The sequence below is a fragment of the Apium graveolens genome, chromosome 4 (assembly GCF_009905375.1).
Source record: "Apium graveolens cultivar Ventura chromosome 4, ASM990537v1, whole genome shotgun sequence".
In the NCBI taxonomy this organism is placed as follows: Eukaryota; Viridiplantae; Streptophyta; class Magnoliopsida; order Apiales; family Apiaceae; genus Apium; species Apium graveolens.
Window position 1 is genome coordinate 304,351,796 of NC_133650.1, and position 20,874 is coordinate 304,372,669.

The 20,874-nt window shown below is 32.2% G+C and overlaps 2 protein-coding genes across 6 annotated transcripts; both read right to left on the reverse strand.

Moving 5' to 3' along the window:
* Nucleotides 1–781: 781 nt before the first annotated feature.
* Nucleotides 782–7,992, reverse strand: LOC141721502 (uncharacterized). Of its 3 annotated transcripts, XM_074524450.1 has the most exons (9): nt 7,889–7,992; nt 5,585–5,802; nt 5,066–5,225; nt 4,811–4,975; nt 3,038–3,126; nt 2,848–2,932; nt 1,654–1,827; nt 1,379–1,447; nt 782–1,123 (listed from the first exon to the last, which is right to left on the reverse strand). In XM_074524450.1, exons 2-9 carry the CDS (start codon nt 5,692–5,694, stop codon nt 1,007–1,009), a joined length of 969 nt encoding a protein of 322 aa, XP_074380551.1. In that variant the 5' UTR covers nt 5,695–5,802; nt 7,889–7,992; the 3' UTR covers nt 782–1,006. The 3 variants fall into 3 exon arrangements, with proteins under 3 accessions (XP_074380551.1, XP_074380550.1, XP_074380549.1); XM_074524449.1 differs by lacking the exon at nt 7,889–7,992 and having other exon boundaries at nt 1,654–1,767; nt 5,585–7,611; XM_074524448.1 differs by lacking the exon at nt 7,889–7,992 and having other exon boundaries at nt 5,585–7,611.
* LOC141721503 (uncharacterized) lies at nt 7,764–14,252 on the reverse strand. Of its 3 annotated transcripts, none has more exons than XM_074524451.1 (8): nt 13,782–14,247; nt 13,100–13,259; nt 12,836–13,000; nt 9,847–9,914; nt 9,631–9,715; nt 8,465–8,539; nt 8,190–8,264; nt 7,764–7,992 (listed from the first exon to the last, which is right to left on the reverse strand). In XM_074524451.1, exons 1-8 carry the CDS (start codon nt 14,015–14,017, stop codon nt 7,864–7,866), a joined length of 993 nt encoding a protein of 330 aa, XP_074380552.1. In that variant the 5' UTR covers nt 14,018–14,247; the 3' UTR covers nt 7,764–7,863. The 3 variants fall into 3 exon arrangements, 1 of the variants encoding a protein (XP_074380552.1); XR_012574763.1 differs by lacking the exon at nt 7,764–7,992 and adding an exon at nt 9,003–9,191 and having other exon boundaries at nt 8,202–8,264; nt 13,782–14,250; XR_012574764.1 differs by lacking the exon at nt 7,764–7,992 and adding an exon at nt 9,003–9,191 and having other exon boundaries at nt 8,250–8,264; nt 8,465–8,586; nt 13,782–14,252.
* Nucleotides 14,253–20,874: the final 6,622 nt, after the last annotated feature.

Sequence of the window (20,874 nt, forward strand, 5' to 3'; positions counted from 1 at the left end):
GGTGATTTAAACTTCAATTTAACAATTTAAACTTTTTATATATGTATATCACTAACACCTTCAAAATTGTTTTGATCCATATGGATATCATAAACCCTAATTTTCTGATTCTAGCGCCGTTAATTTTCTTTTAATAGAATTACTTATATCAGAAATTTCAAAAGTTAAGTGAACAGAGAATCCTTAATTTAGGGACCTAGAGAATAAAACATCAAAAGTTCAGGACCTATAATTTAATTTTCCCTTCAAAACATAAAAACTTATCACTGTTTTGTAATTTTTTTAACTTGAACCAAAGTCAATTTTGCAAGAACTTTCACAACTTCCACGTATAGAAATTTCCCCTTCCCACATTTCGAGCTTTCCACATTGCTCAGAAGAGAACCACAAGCACAATATCGCACATCTTCTCATAATTTTACTTAATATTTACAGGACAAACATATAATTTTACCTTTTTTCTCCCTAAAAAATGTTCGAATTTCCAATAATGATAAGGATCGGCTCAGGGTAATTCAGTACAAAATATTAGGCTGTTGAATTTCAGTCCTGGATATCTTAGAAAGACAGAATAATTTGGAAGGAACTAAGAACTAGTAATGTTTTTAAACATGATTTATACTACACCAATTACTACTCTATTGATTTGAACATTTGCTATCATATCTTAAAATACCTTGGACACGTCAAATAATCCAATCAATTCAGAAAGTAATTCAATTTTTAGGATGGAATAGTAGTAGGAATGTGATATATGTAAAGAAACATGCACAAAGAACTATAAAATCTGAAGATCGCTGGAGATATAGATCACTCAACAGTCTACCACTATTACAGGCAAATTCAACAGCCAAGACTTCAGAGTTCAGTCTCTCAGACAAAACAAACAGTCATTAACGAACACATAAACCTAGTAACACAACAGTCTGAGGCTACTTAACAAAAGAGCAAAAGAAAAAGGAACAGTTGGAGGTTTGCAGTAACATAGCAAGAGTTACACGGATGACTAATTCATACACTTGAAACGAAGAACAAATTTGATATTCCCCGGAGCACCTTGTTCATTTGGAATATAGCTCCATGCCCCAGACACACAGTAGCGACCCACCACAGCACGAAATCTCTGGAAAACAAACATTAGTATATTAAGCATCTGAGCAAGAGACTAAACCACAATCATCCTCCCCTTTTAATCCCCCCCCCCCATCATATAAAAGTTACGATTAATAATATGCAAGATAAATCAGAACAAAAATCCTTAGTAAGTTGATGTGTTTAAATCTAAGTTTAGTTTATACGAATTTATTCCTCGTAGAGCAAGTTTAAATCTAAGTTTAGTTTATACGAATTTATTCCTCGTAGAGCAATGTAACATTACCTGCGGCAGAAAGGCAGGGACAACAGCGGTGAGCGACTCTTGAGATCCTTGAAGAACTAGCTTGATGTCCTGCAAAAGCCACCCATTATTTTTATTATATGTTTCAGACTTTTAGTATCTCCCCGAGTTATTTGACAAAACAAACATCAAACTACGAAAACACAAAAACCCAAACCTTAACATTATGCATCATCTGGAACTTACTACTTTCATTTATATACTGATGCATCTTTTCATCTAATATGATATATTAATCAGTTTACTGATTCCTTTACCTTGAGTGAGCAGCATAGTATAAACTCCTGATTCTTACGCAGAAACTCCAGAGGTCCATGTGTTAAAATTGCTGCCTTCACAAACGATAGCACATCAGGGACATCAACATTACCCTGGAAGTTAGTCAAATCCGAGCAGGTGATTAGAGAGATCTCCTTGAGTCCTCCAGAAAACTGCAACGTGTTTGATTATGTGGTTATATATCATCCCATGTACATATAAGGCACAAAAGCTTAATGGACTCCCATTACCTTCCATTCAATTCTGTCAGGCTAATAAAAAGGGACAAATTTGCGAGTAGATGGAATTCTAAATACTATATTTTGACCATTCATTTGTGACATGCCAAGTTGGGAACTTCTTCTGAAGTTAGAAGTAAAGACTATACATATTGCCCAATTATGTGCCTACGATCTAAATACAATTTCATTCCCCTTTTTTCCCTAGGTGATAACGTTACATTAAACTCTATTAAAATATATATGATATGAGTATGATAAAGCAGTAATGTTGTATTTGTTTCTTATGTAATTTTTTTTTAATTTTTTAATTCCCTTCCGAGATTGCTAGGCCAAGTTCTTTGGAGATTTTTTCTACCTGCTTTGCAGGAAAGCTGAAAATTACCGTATCTTTTAAAACCCTCCTAAAAGAAAAAAATGAACGAAAAAATGGGATTTGGTAGGTCATATTACAGCATCCAATAGTTAGAATTCTACACTTCATAAATACATCCTATGATATGCATTAAGGGTGAAAGGAATATAATGCATCCAAATATATGTATATATAAGAGCAAGGCCAATGGTGGTGCTAAAATACATATATCCATTGCTCAATTATGAAATCAAAAAGTTATTTTTGATGTTAAAATAAAAGTTGTGATCCAATGCATGATTTTAAAATAGCACCAAATATATCTAAAAATAGGTATATTTCATTCGACTAATCTTTAAATGCACTATTTTATTTTTCATTTCACTTTAAATACTCATCTATCTCCACTTTCTCACTGGAAGATATAGTAACATCTATACTTGATTCAATATTTAGCATCAAGTATAGCATTTTGCTATTTTGCATCCATGTTTAGCACCTCATTGGATTGAGCTATTTTCTTGGCTGCTGTGTTATAGAAATTGTACTACTATTGGCCTTGCTCTAATAGAATGTGATAACAGTACGGAATTTAAAACCTTCATCCTTGGAATGGAGACACAGTTGAGTTCAGTTGATGTTTTAAGGGGCAACTTGGCTATGGTCCCAGAAACGGAAGGCAGCCTAGATATACAAATAAAAAGAGATTAGTGGCCAAGTCAAAATTGGTATCATAACATATTGAAGATCTGATTAGCAAAAAAAAATATATTGAAAATTTGTTCTTACTTCATTAGCTCAGAAGAGGACCCATTGGAACTACGAGCAGATGCAGACCAAGACAGGTAAGAGTTGACTATAGATTCACTGTTTGACAGCTGCAACAATTTCTCACCCAAATAAAGATAACATTAGAAAGTGCCTATTTTGTACATCTTGTACATCTATCAACAAGAGTTCTTACTTTATTAATTTGGTTGTTAGGTATTCTTAACATGTAAGAGAAACAAAAATTTACATATATAATACTATTCAAGGAACACATATTATAATTTTTTTTTACTGTAATCTGCTAGTGTGCAAAATCAATTTATGATTATCAGACAGTTGTGCATTTGTCAGACGAAGTATCTTTAGGCATCAATTTTATGATTATATATTTAAAAACGTTAATAGACAAACAATGTTAACCTGTGCTTTAAAGATTCAAATGTTCTGCCAACATGAACATTAATATAGAAAATGATCAAAAATATAAAATGGATAGCAAAAATGATCACTAATATAGAAAGTGAAATGACCAAAATATTAAACGAAGAATTTCATATCTAATAGAGGAGATAAAATGCAGAAAGCATTTGAATGAAAAAGAAAAATATAGGATAAATCTGGAATGACATCCAAATTCAAACGTGTCAACCCAGGGAAAACATAAAGATTTACTCCATTATGATCTTCCTAAACAGATAGTCTCACACTAATATTTCAACTTAATCTATTCATTCCATCATAAATACAAAATAAAGATATAAAAAATATTGCATAGTAACACAAAAGTCAATCAATTAGACAAAAGCTAGCATTCATATTGCCGGGTGATATCAACCTGACAAAGAATGCGACAAACATTAGGTATCGTATGCCTTAAATTGTAAAATTGACCTTGAGAAAATTCACACAAAGATCAAATGTAAGTCGATGAACATGACAAAATTTGCAAAAATAGTTCCCAATAATAGAGAAACTGATAAATCAAAAATCACACTCTTTGTTGTTTCTTACACTCAAACTGCAACTTTATTTACAAAAGTAAACATGTTTGCTGATTCTTCAAAGCTATGTTACTCGGAATCGGCTAGAAGTGTCCGACACGGATACATGTCCAAGTATCGGACTCGGCTATAATTTGAAAAATATACATGTTTTTAGCCTAAAATAAGTGTCCAAGTCCGAGTGTCCATGTCCGAGTGTCGAATGTCCGACACGGGTACTCGAAGGTAAAATGAAGAGTCCGAGTAACATAGCTTCAAAGTATATTTAGTGAAGGAATTTAATATAAACATTTCAAAAGGAAAAAAAACCTTTTCTTTTTCTTCATAATGGTGATCAAAGGGACACAACATATTACTTCTAATGTATATGAACTGTAGAAAACTCAAAATAACAGGTCAATATTCTGACAAAAGCTAGCATATAAATTCCCAGATGGTATCAAACTGACAGAAAATAGGCCTGCCCTACACTATTAAAATGACTCTGAGAAAAAAAAGAGCACACGAAGATCATAATTATTTAATGAATCTGACAAAATCGAAATTAGAAAAGCTTATTTATCAATATAGCATTTGATATATGATAAAATAACCAAGAATCACACTGTTTCAGCACGAAGTCGACAAATTAACCAAAAAAATCTGTATGAATATGCTATAACTGAAAATTGGTTATGGTAATTCTAATGAGATGAGTGGTAAATGGTAATAAATAAACCAGAAGTAAATGCATTTGTATGATAAATCTAGTTATTAAAACAAGCGCTTGTATATTGGGAATAAGTCATACATTTTCCAGTAGATTCCGGGAAAATTCCTTCTCCCTGTTCAACTGCTGAACCTCAGTATGAAGGTATTCATTCTGCAACAGAAGTAGCCTCCTTGTTGCAACCGTCTTCACATTATCAAAAACAGATCTTGGAACTTCTAAAGCCATAGAAGACTGAAGCGAAGCCTGAATAATAAAGGAAGCACAGGTAACCAGTGAAGAAGTATAAATCTAACTGTAAGTGGAAGTACTTTTCTAATATCTAAATATGCCTACATATTGAAGCATCTCGCAAATAAACTCCTTCTCCTTCAGCAACAGATGCACCTCACCATGAAGAACCTCATTCTGTAAAAGCAGCATCTTCCGAATTGCGGCAAGCTTCTCGTTTAATAAATTAAACACAAAGGCATCTTTTTTCTTTTTCTCATTTAACCTGTAGAATGCAGAGGGAAAGGAGCTACAATAAATCATTTAATCTTTTGGGTTACCAATACTCTGAAAATGTACCAAGAACAGAAACAAGCGAGAACAGTAATTTTGAAATAATTCTTTACGTTACATAAAGAGATCAAGCTCATTTAAGCATGAAAATTGATCAAGTAATAAGAGAAATCCAACAGATGAACCTTACTAAAATGATTCACATAGACTTAGCAAATTATTAGTGAATAAACAAACTGAACAAATTATAAAGAGCAAGGATAGTCATTCCTGAACCAAAAAACTTTACCTAATTGAAGTGAATAAGATATACAAAGCAAGGATAGTCATTCCTGAACCAAAAAAATTTACCTGCGGTTTTCAAACCAAGCCTGGATCTGCTGAGAGTTTAGATTAGAAAGTACAGAATTCTCACGGATCATTGCAATCCTCATATCATGACTTGGCTTCTGACACTCCATAAAGACTTGCTCAAAAACCGTGATCTGATCAGCTGAGTACTGAATAAACTTATTCTCTCCATTTTCTTGAATGTCTCCATTGCATGTGCTATAATTTCCAAAACCCCCCTGCATCTCCATTTCAACCTTAAACTCAAATCTCACAGAAACAGAATTGGTGGTTATTTAGATCTTTAAAAACTTAAAACTGATGTGATTAATTATAAACCAAGATGGTCTGTAATTAAACTGCCTCGTGGACTGGACAGCTGGAAAATTATAGTGAAACATAAAATGACAAGACCAATCTTAGTAAAAGAATGCAGAAACGGTGGGAGTTGGCTATGTTACAATTTGTAACGCTCACATTTTGTTGTTTGTTTGTGGGATGATTAGTCAGCATTACTAAATTTACTTTGTCATTTTCTTTGGGACCCCGCTAGTATTCGACTCTTTGGGACCCCGCTAGTATTTGACCACATTGGCATCATTTTTCAAACAGAATCCAAAAATTTGAACAAAGTAACCTAGACTAGAACTACTTCAATTTCCATTCAACTAATAGGATATCTTTTCTATATAACCTTCAACTACAAATAAAACCCTATTTTAATCAGGTTGTCAGTAATTAACGAGGAAACACGTAGAAACACACACACACACACACTCATCAATATTGTGTGGAGTTGAAGCGAATAATATTTAGGGGTATGGAATGAAATTTGTAGTATTCCATGAAAACCTTCATGAGTATCATTTCCAGTAAATTGAATAATTATAAACCTACGAATTTGAGAAGGAACATAATTTTTATACTACTCAATTTCATCACAAACATTATCACAAAAATTTGCACTCTCTCATTCATTTTAACTTTTCTCTTCTACCTTTATTTTTTTCTCTATCAGTTTTGTAAGCGAATTTTCCATTCCATTACATTTTCCCCAACCAAACGAAGCATAAGTTTTACGCTTTGTTTCACCAAGCAGTAAAGTTTTAGCTAAATGCCTAAAAACGCTTGTAATGTGTAGCAAAGACAACGGAACAAATTAAATGAATCAATAATTAAGCCAAATGCTCAACTAACTTCTTATTATTGTAGGAGACTTCTTCTTTAATATAGTTTTAATAATTCTAAGTTCGTCTTAATTTGTTTGGTTAATAATTAAAATTTCCTAAATCAACAGAGTGTCTGAGAGGTGATAAATGTTCTATCAGTGTCTAGAGTTCGATTCTAACCTCCCCTTCCCGTAATAAAATAATACGAGGTGTGTGTGAGAGAGAATTACTTACATCATATTATGTGTTACTTTATGAAGCTGCTGTGAGAGAGAGATTAGAACATTTTGGACTATCGTATATAGACATCTTATTAATTGTAGAAATATACAGAAAGGGACACACACAGAGAGAGATAGAGAGAGAGAGAGAGGTTCAAAAGAAATTATTATAATTTTTAAATTTATAATTTAGTCAATCTCGTGATTATTGTTGTTAATCGAAATTTTAACAATATTATTTGGTTTAATTAATATTTGGTTTGGATGTGTTTTAGCAATATCAAAGTTGTTTTAAGATATAATTACTTAATATTCATAAAACGAATGCGTAATTTTGCTTTTCTTCTCGATTTTCAATAATGATGAGAATCGGCCTAAGGTAATCAAGTATCAAAAATTAGGCCACTGAATTTTAATTCTTGATATCTTAGAAAGACAGTCATTTAGAAGGATCTTAGAAGTAGTATATGTTTTTTAAAGCATAATTATACTACTGCAGTTACTACAAATTTGCTATCATTATCTTAAAATGCCATGGACATGTCAAGAGAGTGTTCCATCAAGGCATAAGTATATCTTACAAGAGAAAAATATCTAGTATGCCAAATAAAACAATCAAATTCAGAAAGTACAAAAATTTTAGGATGGAATAGTAGGAATACGATAAATGTGAAAAACCATGCACAAAGAACAATAAAACCAGAAGATAGCAGGAGATTTAGGTCACTCAACAGTCTACTAAGATAACAGGCATATTTTAGCAGCCAAGACCTGAGAGTTCAGTCTCTCAGAGACAACATACATCACAGGTAAACATAAACATAGTAACACAACAGTTGGAGGTTCAGTCATGAGTACACATAAACATAGTAACGAAGCAGTCTGGGGAGTTTGCAGTAACATGTAAGAGTTACACAGATGACGAATTAACACACTTGAAATGCAGAACAAGTTTGACACTCCCGGAAGCAGCTTGTTCATTCCAGAAATAGCTCCATGCCCTTGACACACAGTAGCGACCCACCACAACATGAAAGCCCTGAAAACAAAGGTTAGCAAATGAAGCATCTAAGTGAGAGACCAAATCACAGCCATTCTCGCTTTCTCTCCATCATATAAAGTTACTATGTACAAGTAAGATAAAAACCAAAACAAAAACCTAAGCTAGTTGAAGTATTATAATATTTACGTTGAATTTCTAGGAATTTAGTTCCTTGTAAAGAAATATTAGATTACCTGTGGCAGAAAGGCAGGGGTAGGTACAACAGCAGTTGGCGACTCTTGAAATCCTTGAAGAACCCTTTTGACATCCTGCAAAAGGAACCCATTGCATTCTTATTATATGTTTCAGTATCTCCGCAAGTTACTCAACAAACCAAGCATCCAACGGCAAGAACATACGAAGCCCAAACCTTAACATTATGTATTCTCCTGGAACTAAATACTTCAAATTTTCTGATAGATTTTTTCCACATAATATGGTTTATTTGTCAATTTACTGATTGTTTTACCTTGAGTGAGCAGCATAGTATAAACTCCTTATTCTTACGCAGAAACTCCAGTGTTCTGCCTGGTACCATTGCTTCCTTTACAAAAGACAGTATGACAGAGACATCATTTATATTGCCATTGACTGAAAAGTAAGTCAAATCTGAGAAGGTTATAGATTTCTCCTTTAGTCCTCCAAAAAACTACAACACACCCAATTACGTGGTTATATATCACGATCCATGTATATATTAAGAACAGAAACATAGTGGACTACCATTAACTTCCAATCAATTTTTTAACGCTAATGAAATGGACAAATTTCTCTGCAAGTAGATGGAATTTTAATACTGGACACTGGAGTATTATCTTGACCATTCATTTGGAACATGCCAAGTTGGGAATTCCATCCGAAATTAGAAGTAAAGACTAGCATATGTTCTCCAATTATGTTATGTAAACATGACACCTAACTTAATGATTCGGTGTTATGCCCGAAAAGCTTTGACTTTGATTGTGAACTACCAAATAGAAAAATTGAAAGATATGTTAATAATTTACCAAGAAGGGTTATGATGGTGCATCTTGTTCCAAGCTTAAACTCCCAAAATTAAAGCTTATTCCGATGATTTTATAAATGCCAGACTGCAATGAACAACTGAAGCCAAGAGAAGGAATGGGGAATTGTTTCACAGTGTTGTCTTTGGATGCATATAAGTCCAAATTTGTTTCACATGTTGTCTCTGCAGTCTGCATGCATATTAAGTCTAAAATTAATTGCACTCCTTTTTTCCCTTGGCTATGACGTTACATTACTCTATATGAAAAAATATTTTTAATGATACAGGTAAGATTAAAATTAAAATTATATTTAAAGTGATAATGTTTATATGCATAATATTTTTCTCGGAAATCTTTAATTCCCTTCAGAGCTGGCTAGGCCAAGATCTGCAGGAGATTTCCTTGAACTTTTTTATCTGCTTGCAGGAAACTTAAGAATTACCCTATACTTTTATACTTTGTTAGTACAAATATTAAGAAAAAATGGGATATGGTTGGTCAAATTATAGCATCCAATAGTTAGAATTCTAATCTTCAGAAATATATTATATGGTATGCATAACAGGTTCAAGGAATACAACAAATTTGTATCTGTAATAGAATGTGATAATAGTACACGATTTCAAACCTTCATCCTTGGGATAGAGACGCAGTTGAGTTCACTTGGTATTTTGGGAGGGAACTTTGCTATGGTCCCCGAAAGCAACGGCAACCTATGATGAACAAAAAGAAAGAGAACAGTTGCCAAGTCAAATTAGTACCATAAACATATTGAAGATCTACTTAACAAAAAAAGAAAAACATAATAAAGGTCGGTTCTTAGTTCATTAGCACAGAAGATTATCCCTTGGAACTATGAGCAGCAGCAAACCAAGACTGGTAAGAATTGACTATGGACTCGCTTTTCGATAGCTGCAACAATTTGTCACACAAATTAAGATAATATAAGAGAGTGTCTATTTTTTACATCTTGTTCTTCTAGCAACAAGAGTGCATACAGGATTAATTTAGATATTTGTTATTCTCAACATGTGAGAAACACAAAAATTTGTACAGAAATAATAATTTTCAAGGATCACATAAGTTTCAAATCTCTTTTCACTGTAATCTGCTTATGCGGAAAATTATGCAACATGGCAGTTGTGCATTTATTAGACAAAGCATCTCATTAGGCGTTTATTTTATGATTATAAATTTACATACTAACAATATTAACTTGTCCTTTAAAGATTTAGAAGTTCTGCTAACAAGATCAGGCACAGACTCAAGGTAAACTATGAGTAGAATTGTCTTTTTATAGATGACTATCTTTTGATAAATTAATACTCAATATAGAAGTCGTTATAGTTATAATTTGTGTGGAAAAAACAGTGGCTTTATTAAAGCTTTCAGAAATATGCCTAGTTGTGTCCACATTATTAGTATTGCTCAAAGTATTGAGGGTGTCGAAAACAAAGAAAACTACCTGGGAGCAGCTTCCCCTTTTTAAATAGCTAACTAAATACTAGATAATTTGATCCCATGTTTTTATCAGCATTACAAAACATAATATCCAGGGAAGGAATGGATTTAACTCATATTCTACAGTAGAACTTTACTTGCCATGGAAGGGCCAATTTGTAGAGGGTAGGAATCTGATATTACCCTATCCTGGGTCTGTTCTTGAAGCTTAAGGCATTGGAGTTAGAGAGGCCAATTTTGATGAAATGAAATTTGATGACATTGTGTCTTTCAGCCTAGTATGTAATATTCTTTTTCCTCTTGGGCTTTCCTTCTGCAAAATTTTAAATGTTAATTAGAGAATTCAACACAACAGTCAATACTTCATTAGGTTTTTTAGTTAATAATTTTAAGTTACTGACTTCCTATGTTTAAATTAGCTTCTACTATTCATTTTTTATTGGGATAGAAGGAGAATTACTTATTACGGAAAGTGAGAACCCTATATTTTCTTAGTTTCCTGGGTTAAAAATTGCCAAAAGGATTTCATGGGAGCATGAAACATTTACTCGCAATATCCTTATCAAGATACTAGGGCTTCCCTCTTAGAGCAACAATAATAATACACCCAAAATGTTTTGAAATTTATAAACGATATTCAGTTTCAGTATTATAATGTTTCCATTGTAAATCATAAGAGTGTTGTACTACCAAGAAAACTGAATTTTATTATATCACAATTGACAACCAAGGAGAGACCACAAACATAGAAAGTTGTCCAATAACCCATCATATCCAAAAGAATTAAATAAAAGTATAGTTCCTGAGTTTACACATGTGCTAAGGTGGTACTTGAAAAAAAAGGTGAACAGTAAGTTACAGTTTGCTGCCTCGGCGAGTATGGAGTCTACGGGCACTGGTCATCTTTACAGAAAACGGGAGTGAAAAATTACAAAATTTGCTGTAGATTGAACCTGACAAAAGGGAGAAAAGGATTTTTGGGCGATGGCTGTTCAGGGTCGGGATTTAGCAAATATAGAGGAATTTAGATTAGGAACCGATATAATGATGCAAAGGATATACTGGTTTTCTTTTTGGTTAACCCAGACAGCAAAAATGATTAATAGAGTATGGAGTCTACGGACACTGGTAAGCTTTACAGAAAACGAAGAATATAGAAGACAGAATGCAAAAAGAAGAAGAAAAATCTAGGATAAATCTGGAATGTCATACATATTCGAACGTATCAACCCTGGGAAAACATATAGATTCACTCTATTTATATTCTTCCTAAAAAGATAATCTTTACACTCATTGTTCAACTTCAACAACAATAGTAAATAAGTATGCGATTTAGTTAATGAAGGAATTAAATATAAACATTTCAAAGAAAAAATAAGTACTGTTGCCTTTTACTTTATTTTCGTGATGTTGACGGAATATACACAAAATAATAGTTTTTGTTAATCTATTTATTCCCTTCATAAAGAAAAGATATAAATAATTGCAAAGTCAACATAAAAGTCAATCAATTAGACAAAAGCTAGCATTCATATTTTCGGGTGAAATCAACTTGACAAAGAATACGACAAATATTGGCAATTGTATGCCCTAAATTATAATAATGACCTTGAGAAGAAAAACATATATGATGATCATAAGTTAGTATATAAACTTGACAAAGTTGGCAACCATTAGTTCCCAGTAACAGAGAAGCCGACAAAACATAAATAATTAGCAGTTGATGAATTTGTATAATAATCAAAAATCATGCTGTTTATTGTTTCTTACAATCATATTGCAACTTCACTGACGATAGTAAACATATTTGCTATTACTTCAAAGCATATTTTGGGAAGGAATTTAATATTAGATTGTTCTAAAGAAATATAAACTTTTTGTTGCCTTTTATTTATCTTCATAATAATGATCAAAGGACGCAAGATATATTTGAATTTAAAATTAAAGCAGAATAAAAGTCAATAATCCGACAATATTTCCGGATAATATCAACCTGATAGAGAATGCGACAGACACACGTGATCACATGCCTTAAATCATAAAAATGACGTTCAGAAGAAAAAGCAGGCAAATATCAAAATCATTCCATGAACTTGACAAAGTCTTGCAATTATTAGCTTCCTGTAATAGATAGAAACCGAAAGAAATTATAAAATTAGCATAGGATGCATTTTATAATGACCCAGAATCACATTTTTTTCAGCATGATGTCAACAAATTGACAAAAAATTAAGTAAAAGTATGCTATTGAAAACTGATATTGGAGATTGTAACAAGACGAGTGGTGCCCAAATGAAACAAAAGCAGATGCATATGTATGATATACTTATTTATAAAAGCAAGCACTTGCAATAATTGGGATCAAGTCATACATTTTCCTGTAGATTCAGAATATATTCCCTCTCCCTGAGCATCTGCTGCACCTCATTATGAAGATTTTCATTCTGCAAAAGAAGTAGCCTCCTTGTTGCAACAGCCTTCACATTTTTAAAGACAGATCTTGGAACTTCTAAAGCCAGAAAAGGCTCAAGCAAAGCCTGTATGATAAAGGAAGAAGCACAGGTATGAGGTAACCGATGAAGTATTATGAACGAAACTGTAATTAAAGTACTTCTCTAAAATCTAAATATGCATACATTTTGCAGCAGCTCGCAAAAATACTCCTTCTCTCTTAGCAATTGCTGCACCTCCCCATGAAGAATATCATTCTCTAAACACAGCACTCTCCCAATTGCAGTCATCTTCTCAAATAATAATTTAGACACAAAGGAGTCTTTCTTCTTTTCTTCAAGAAATCTGTAAAAGGTAGAGAGAAAAGAAAATGCTATAATTAATCATTGAGTCCTTCGGGTCACTAAAATTCTGAAAAACATCAAGGAAAGAACCAAGCGACAATAGTAAATTTGGAAATTAAATAGTTCCAAAAAATTAACAGATCAGGCTAAATTAAGAATAATAAATGACCAAGTAGACAGAGTCATTCAACAGTTAATCTTGTTAAAATGATTGACATAAACTTTACATTGTATTAGTAAATAAATAAACTGAATAAAAAATAACAAATTTGGAAAATTAAAAGTTACATAAATTAAACAGATCAACATAAATTAAGCATGAAAATTGACTGTAGAAGGAGTCATTCAACAGTTCAACCTTACTAAAAAGATCGACATAAACTTGACACTTTATTAGTTAATAAAGAAACAAATAAAATTAAACAAAACAAGGATAGTCATTCCTGAACAAAAAACTTTATCTAAACAAAGTGAATAAAATATACAAAGCAAGATAGTCTTTCATGAACCAAAAAACTTTTACCTGCGTTTTTCAAACCAAGCCTGGATCTGCTGAGAGTTAAGGTTAGAAAGTACAGAATTTTCACAAATCATTGCAATCCTCGCATCATGACTTGGCTTCTGACACTCCACGAAAAATTGTTCTAGAAGCATGACCTGCTCAGCTAAGTACTGCATAAAATTATTCCCTTCAAACTCTTGAATGTCACCATTGCATATGCTATAGTTTCCAAAACCATGATCCCCCTGCATCTCCATTTTCAACCTTAAACTCAAATTTCACAGCAGCAAAATGGGTGGTTACCTAAAGGTTAAAACCTTAAAATTGAAGTAGTTAATTATAAAACAAGCTGGTCTACAATTTAAATTGCCATGTAGACTTTAGTGTTGGTTAAATTATACTGAAACATTTATTGATAAGAATTTTGAATAGTTTGAATTTTGAATTTGAAATCCAATAATCTTTTTCTCTCTTTATATTTCAAATATAATTTCAAACTGATTCTTATCTATCACTATGATATTATATCTTTTTCTCTTATTTTTGTATCTTACTCCCTCTCTCTCAACCAATTCTATACAAATGGTTTGGGCACGGAGGACAAGAAAACTATTAAAATAATATTAGTTTTGGTAAGGTAGTGGGATGAGAGAGAAAGAAAAAGGACAGTGTGATTTTTCAGCCAAAAATGAATTATCCAAAGAATTCAGACAAAAATCCACTGGACCTATCCTATGAACCCCTAGGCCAGATGAAAAGAAGCTGCTTGCAAGGTCTATTGCCTTATTCAAAGATCCCAGAGACACAACATCAAATAATAAAATTGCTAAGATCTACAGGAATGGTAAACTAATATGTGTGGTGGCTGGACATCCACAGTTTGCAGAAGCTAAGAAAGAAGAAAAGGTGAGGCTCAAACAACAACAAAAGCAAGCTGCTTTAGAAGCCAAGAAGCCTGCAACCACAGAAGTTGCATTGCCTACTGTGACATCTGAGAACCTGATTGGAGAAAAGCAAGAGGAAACAATGCAGTCAAAGAAGATAAGGTACAAACTCCCAACAAAGAGGAAGCTTGATTTTAATGAAGTTAAGGAAGACTACTTGCCAACTCAATCTACAACTTCAAATCAACCAATATTTAATAAATAAAGTATAAAGTTGGGTAAAGTGGTGGGATCAATCAATATTTAATGAATAAAGTGAGTGTAGTGGGAGAAAGTAATGGATGTGGTTGATTTTTATATTATTAAATTCTTACTATTTTTGGTAAGTCTGATATGTATAGAATTGAATGGGACATCCAAAAAAGGAAAGTGTATAGAAATGAATGGGACAGGGGAATGGGACAGAGGAAGTACTAAATTATATGAATTTTATCATATATTAACTATGAATTGTTTTATTGTTTCATATGAATGGGATGAACAATTGTAAAAAAATAGAAGAAAGAGGAGAAAAGTGTTGGAAATAGATGTTTTCGATTGCTCTCATTATTTGATTTGTAGTTGACAATCAAGCTTATGGCAATTATAGTTGCCAAAGGTATTACATTTCTCAAGAACATCAAAAGTAAACATGTATTGTATAAGTGAATTTTGTGTTTTTTTAAATATGCATCATATATGTTTGATGTAAGTTCTCACCCAATTATTTTAGTGTTTTGTCTATATTTGTTCACTGGTTTATTTATTTTGTGTTCATTACCCATAACAAAAGATACATCCTGTCGCATGTGGATTAATGAACTTTAGTTCTTGATCAGTTTCACTTTATATCATCAAAATAAGGTGTAGATAGTTAAAAGTTGGTGTAATGTAAATGTTATTTAACTGTTATTCCCAAGGAACTAACAATGAGATTTACAGAAGGGGGGTTGAATGTAAACCTCAAAACTTTTTCAAGTTTCGAGCAGTTTCAAAAGCTAAGTGTATGATGAACAGATGTGTGTGAATTATTTTGAGCAGGTGCAGACATATGTATATTCAAGACACAAATGTAAAGAACACAATGGTTTTTAAAAACTTTTCTGGTGGATTTGTTGTTCCACCCGAGATGTGTATTTCAGAAAATCTGTGATGCAGAGAATTGATCACAGCTGCTTCCTAGTACAAACTAGATGATTTTCTCTCTATGTTTTTCTAAACAGCTCTGGAAAATTCACACCTAATTACTAGCTGCAACTTGGTTTATATATCACCAAATTTACAAGTGAAGACAAAGATAAAATATACAATTATAAAATAGTTCTTCACATGTTTCTTCTTCATTTCTCTATCCAATGCAATTTAAGATAATCTGTGAATCTTTGAATACTTCCTTATTTGCACCAGAATGGAAATACTGTTTTTTCTTGATTCCTCCAAGAGGCTACCACATTCCAATTGTCTCTATCAACCCATGTGCCTCTGTCAGCTTATGAATTGTCACTATCAACTGCTATGGAACTAAGCATCCGTTGAAGCTTTCATCCGTTGATGATTTAGTGACATCCGTTGATGCTTTAACAGTTGAAGCTTTATCCGTTGTTGCACTCATCCGTTGATGGATGTTATCCGTTGAAGCTTTAGAGACATCCGTTGAAGCTTTGTTTCTCATCCGTTGAAGGCCTTTAATCTATCGGTTGATACTACTTCATTTACACAAAATTACAAGGCATGAAATATTTACAATTAGCCCTCCTATTTGCATATCCACTAGTAGTCAACATGACTTATAATTTCCCACAACTTCTAAGAATTATAACTTAAATACAGAGACTGAGATGTGCTACAATACTAAACTTATTTCTAAGTAAAGATACTCCATCAACGGATAACCAAGATGGTCTTATCCGTTGAGGCTACAAACACTAGATTTCTACTTAAGTGTTTTGTTTAACTAATCATCAAAGTAATATATATATTCCTAACATTAACCATTCTTTTACATCAAAACAAAATAGGTTCTTATTAACTGGGAAACGGAAAGTAAAGTATAAGCACATATGGCACGAAAAGAAAATCCGATGAAAATATATAAGTTTCTTCAAATCTCTTTTATTAAAAGTTGATTTATAAGCAAGTTATAATATTTCAGCATGGTTCTCTATAGGTCACATTAGAGCCCCATTAGGACCTTTTGAAGATATTTTGATGTTGATAGAAAATTCTATCCATTCTTTTTTCAATTTTCTGGATAGTTTTTTATTGTGATCTTAAAGTTAGTTTCAAGTTAGCATGCTCAAATTAATTTTCGGGTTAACTTTTAAACTTTTGAACTACTAAAAGTTCTTTATTTTTAATATATTTGTATACATGAATTTTATGCAGGTTTCAGATTTTGTTGCAACTACTAATGGTTGATTGTTTAATTTGATATTGAAAAATGGTATAGAAGCTTTTTTCCATTGGTTAGTTTTTTAATTTTATGATTCTGATTCCATTACCTATTTCATAAAATGTTCAAGTGAATGGACTCCATTGATAAATATTAAGATATTCTAAATTTATGATGCTTGGTTTATGGTTAGTAGATGAATGATATTGCGTTGAAGAAAGATGGTATATATATTGCAACATTATAGGATATATATAAATTCTAACAGCTCAGATCAGTATTTGTCAGTCAGCAAATCCTGATATAGACATATCAGTATTTGCAATGTTCAGCAAATCCTGATTCGTGGAAATCTTGACAACATATTAGTATTTGCACATTCAGCAAATCGTGATTCTGCAACAATCAACAAATCCCGATGAATCAAGCTTTGATCAATATGAGTTTTGATCCATTTTGTCCTTATGCTTCTGATTATAGATGCTTACAAGGGTAGTTACCATTAATTATATAATTTCAAACTGATTCTTATTTATCACTATCATATTATATCCTTCTCTCTTATTTTTGTATCTTACTAAATTATATAAATTATATCATATAATAACTATGAATTGTTTGATTGCTTCAGATAAATGGGATGAACAATTGTAAAAGAAATAGAAGAAAGAGGAGAAATGTGTTAGAAATAGATGTTCTCGATTGCTTTGATTGTTTGATTTGTTGTTGTCAATCAAGCTATGGCGATTATAGTTGCCAAAGATGTTACATTTCTCAAGAACATCAAAGATAAACATGTATTGTACAAGTGGATTTTGTGTTTTTTTGAAATATGCACCGTATGTGTTTGCTGTAAGTTCTCACCCAATTACTTTAGTGTTTTGTCTATATTTGTTCACTAGTTTATTTATTTTGTGCTCATTACACATAACAAAAGATACATCATGTCACATGTGGATTAATGAACTTTAGTTCTTGATCAGTTTTAATTTATATCATCAAAATAAGGTGTGGATGGTTCTCTTTCAATGTATTGGTTAAAATTTTAATTTTTATAATATAAAGATTAATTAACCATGAAAATATATAAGTTTCTTTACATCTTTTTTATTTAAAGTTGATTTATAAGCAAGTTATAATATTTGAGCATGGTTCTCTATAGGACACATTAGAGCCACATTAGGAACTTTTGAAGATATTTTTTTTATGTTGATATGAAACTCTATCCATTTTTTTTCAATTTTCTGGATAGTTTTCTATTGTGATATTAAAATTAGTTTCAAGTTAGCATGCTCAAATGAATTTCCGGGTTAACTTTTTAACTTTTGAACTATTAAAAGTTCTTTATTTTTAGTATATTTGTATACATGAATTTTATGTAGGTTTCAGATTTTTTTTTGAGCATGGTTCTCTATAGGACACATTAGAGCCACATTAGGAACTTTTGAAGATATTTTTTTTATGTTGATATGAAACTCTATCCATTTTTTTTCAATTTTCTGGATAGTTTTTTATTGTGATATTAAAATTAGTTTCAAGTTAGCATGCTCAAATGAATTTCCGGGTTAACTTTTTAACTTTTGAACTATTAAAAGTTCTTTATTTTTAGTATATTTGTATACATGAATTTTATGCAGGTTTCAGATTTTTTTTATTTTTATCGTAGGTAACCCACAGCCGCTACCCTTCGGGTGTGCACTGGGTAAACCCTACGGGCTCATGCAATAGCCTACAAACCACGTGAACCAAGGTAAACCGCATTTAAGCGACAGGCTCTGATTCAGGAGGCATAATCGTAAATTCTCCTCCCGTGGGATTCGAACCTGTGACCAAGAGGATAGTTATCCCCTTTTTAACCAACTGAGCTGACCCTTGCGGGCGCAGGTTTCAGATTTTGTTGCAACTACTAATGGTTGATTGTTTGATTTGATATCAAAAAATGGTATAAAAGCTTTTTTCCATTGGTTAGTTTTTAATTTTATGATTCTGGTTTTATTATCTGTTTCATAAAATATTCAAGTTAATGGACTACATTGGTAAATATTAAGATATTCTAAATTTATGATGCTTGCTTTATGTTTAGTAGATGAGTAATATTGTATTGCAGAAAGATGGTATATATATTGCAACATAGGACATATATAAATTGTAACAACTAAGATCGATATTTGTCATGCAGCAAATCCTAATATAGACATATTAGTATTTGCCGTGTTCAGCAAATCCTGATTCACGGAAATCCTGACAACAGATCAGTATTTGTACAGTAAGCAAATCCTGATTCTGCAGCAGTCAGCAAATCCCGATGAATCAGGATTTGATCAATCTGAGTTTTGATCCATTTTGTCTTTATGTTTCTAATTATAGATGCTTACAAAGGTAGTTACCATTAATTAATATTGAAATTTATAATTCATTTATCTGTTACCAAGCTTGATCGACTAAATGTATAAGTCCGCGAAGAAAGTATGTTCACTTCTGGTGTAACTATATATGGTTTCAAAATCTAATTCAAATATGAGGTCATTTAGGTGAAAATGCAGCCACAACTTTGGTAGCCTTTCTTCCTGATTTGGTTCCTGAAATGAAAGGTTTGACGTGTGAATTTATCATAACATCATCCTTAATTGCTCTACATATTTTTTCATCGACTGTGACAGCGAGAAGCAGCCAAGCAGTTGACAACCTATTACAGATTCTTCACTATTTTGTTAAATGTTTACTAAGATCAAATTAATTACACCTGCATCTTTTATCATTTGGCCTTTTTGAATTAATGAGTAACACTAACACCTCATGTGTCAAATTAATTACACATGCATCTTTTATCATTTGGCCTTTTTGGACACCACACCGATCTTTATATTAATGATGTGAGTGAGGAATGTAATAAAAAAATTATGTATGGATTACATTGTTGAATTTGTCCAAACATAGGTTAGACATTATTTTTGCAGTAGGCCTTAACTTAATTTCTTCTCTTTTAACAGATAAGGAATACGCAACAGTGAAAAGATCTATGCATGAACATTCTCAAGCCTAAGAATAAACTCTGGAAGAAGATCATGAAGATCATGCCTCAGATAAAGTGTGAAGAAGCTTGGAGTTGAATAAATCTGTTTTGGGAACAAGAAATCTACAAGTCACAAATTAAGTGTTATAGAAAAGTCATTCGAGAACTCCAAAATGACTTATCGAGAAGTCAAGAAAAGCTTAACAAGAAGTTTCATAGATATCAACAAGCCAAGTTGGAGACATGAAAATTGGAGATATCGACAAGTCATTTCTTTACTAAAGAACTTTGAGATATCGACAAGTCAAAATATCACTAGAGAACTTGGAGAAATCGATAAGATAATTCTGCATGCAAAGAAATGGAGACCTCGATAAGTCAAGTTCATTCGAGAACTCAGAGATCTCGATAAGTTAATATCATACTCGAGAACTCAGAGATCTCGACAAAATAATGTCATATTCGAGAACTTAGAGACTTCGATAAGTCAAAATAACTAGAGTAATAAGAGGTCTCAATAAGTCATTATACTTATCAAGATGTTGAGTTCTCTATAACAAACTGGAGATCTCTAGGTAAAACTCAAAGTACAAAGTGCAGACCAATTAAATATCCAAGATTATCAATCAACAAACAAACCAATCACTGATTTGAAAAGTCTACAAAAGCAGCTTGAAGAGTACAAGATCAAAGGCCAAAATTAACTCACAATGTAAAGTCACAGACATGCACGATTTGTAAAGATACAATAATCCAGAAATAGAAAGTTTTAGTTAACTTAAAATA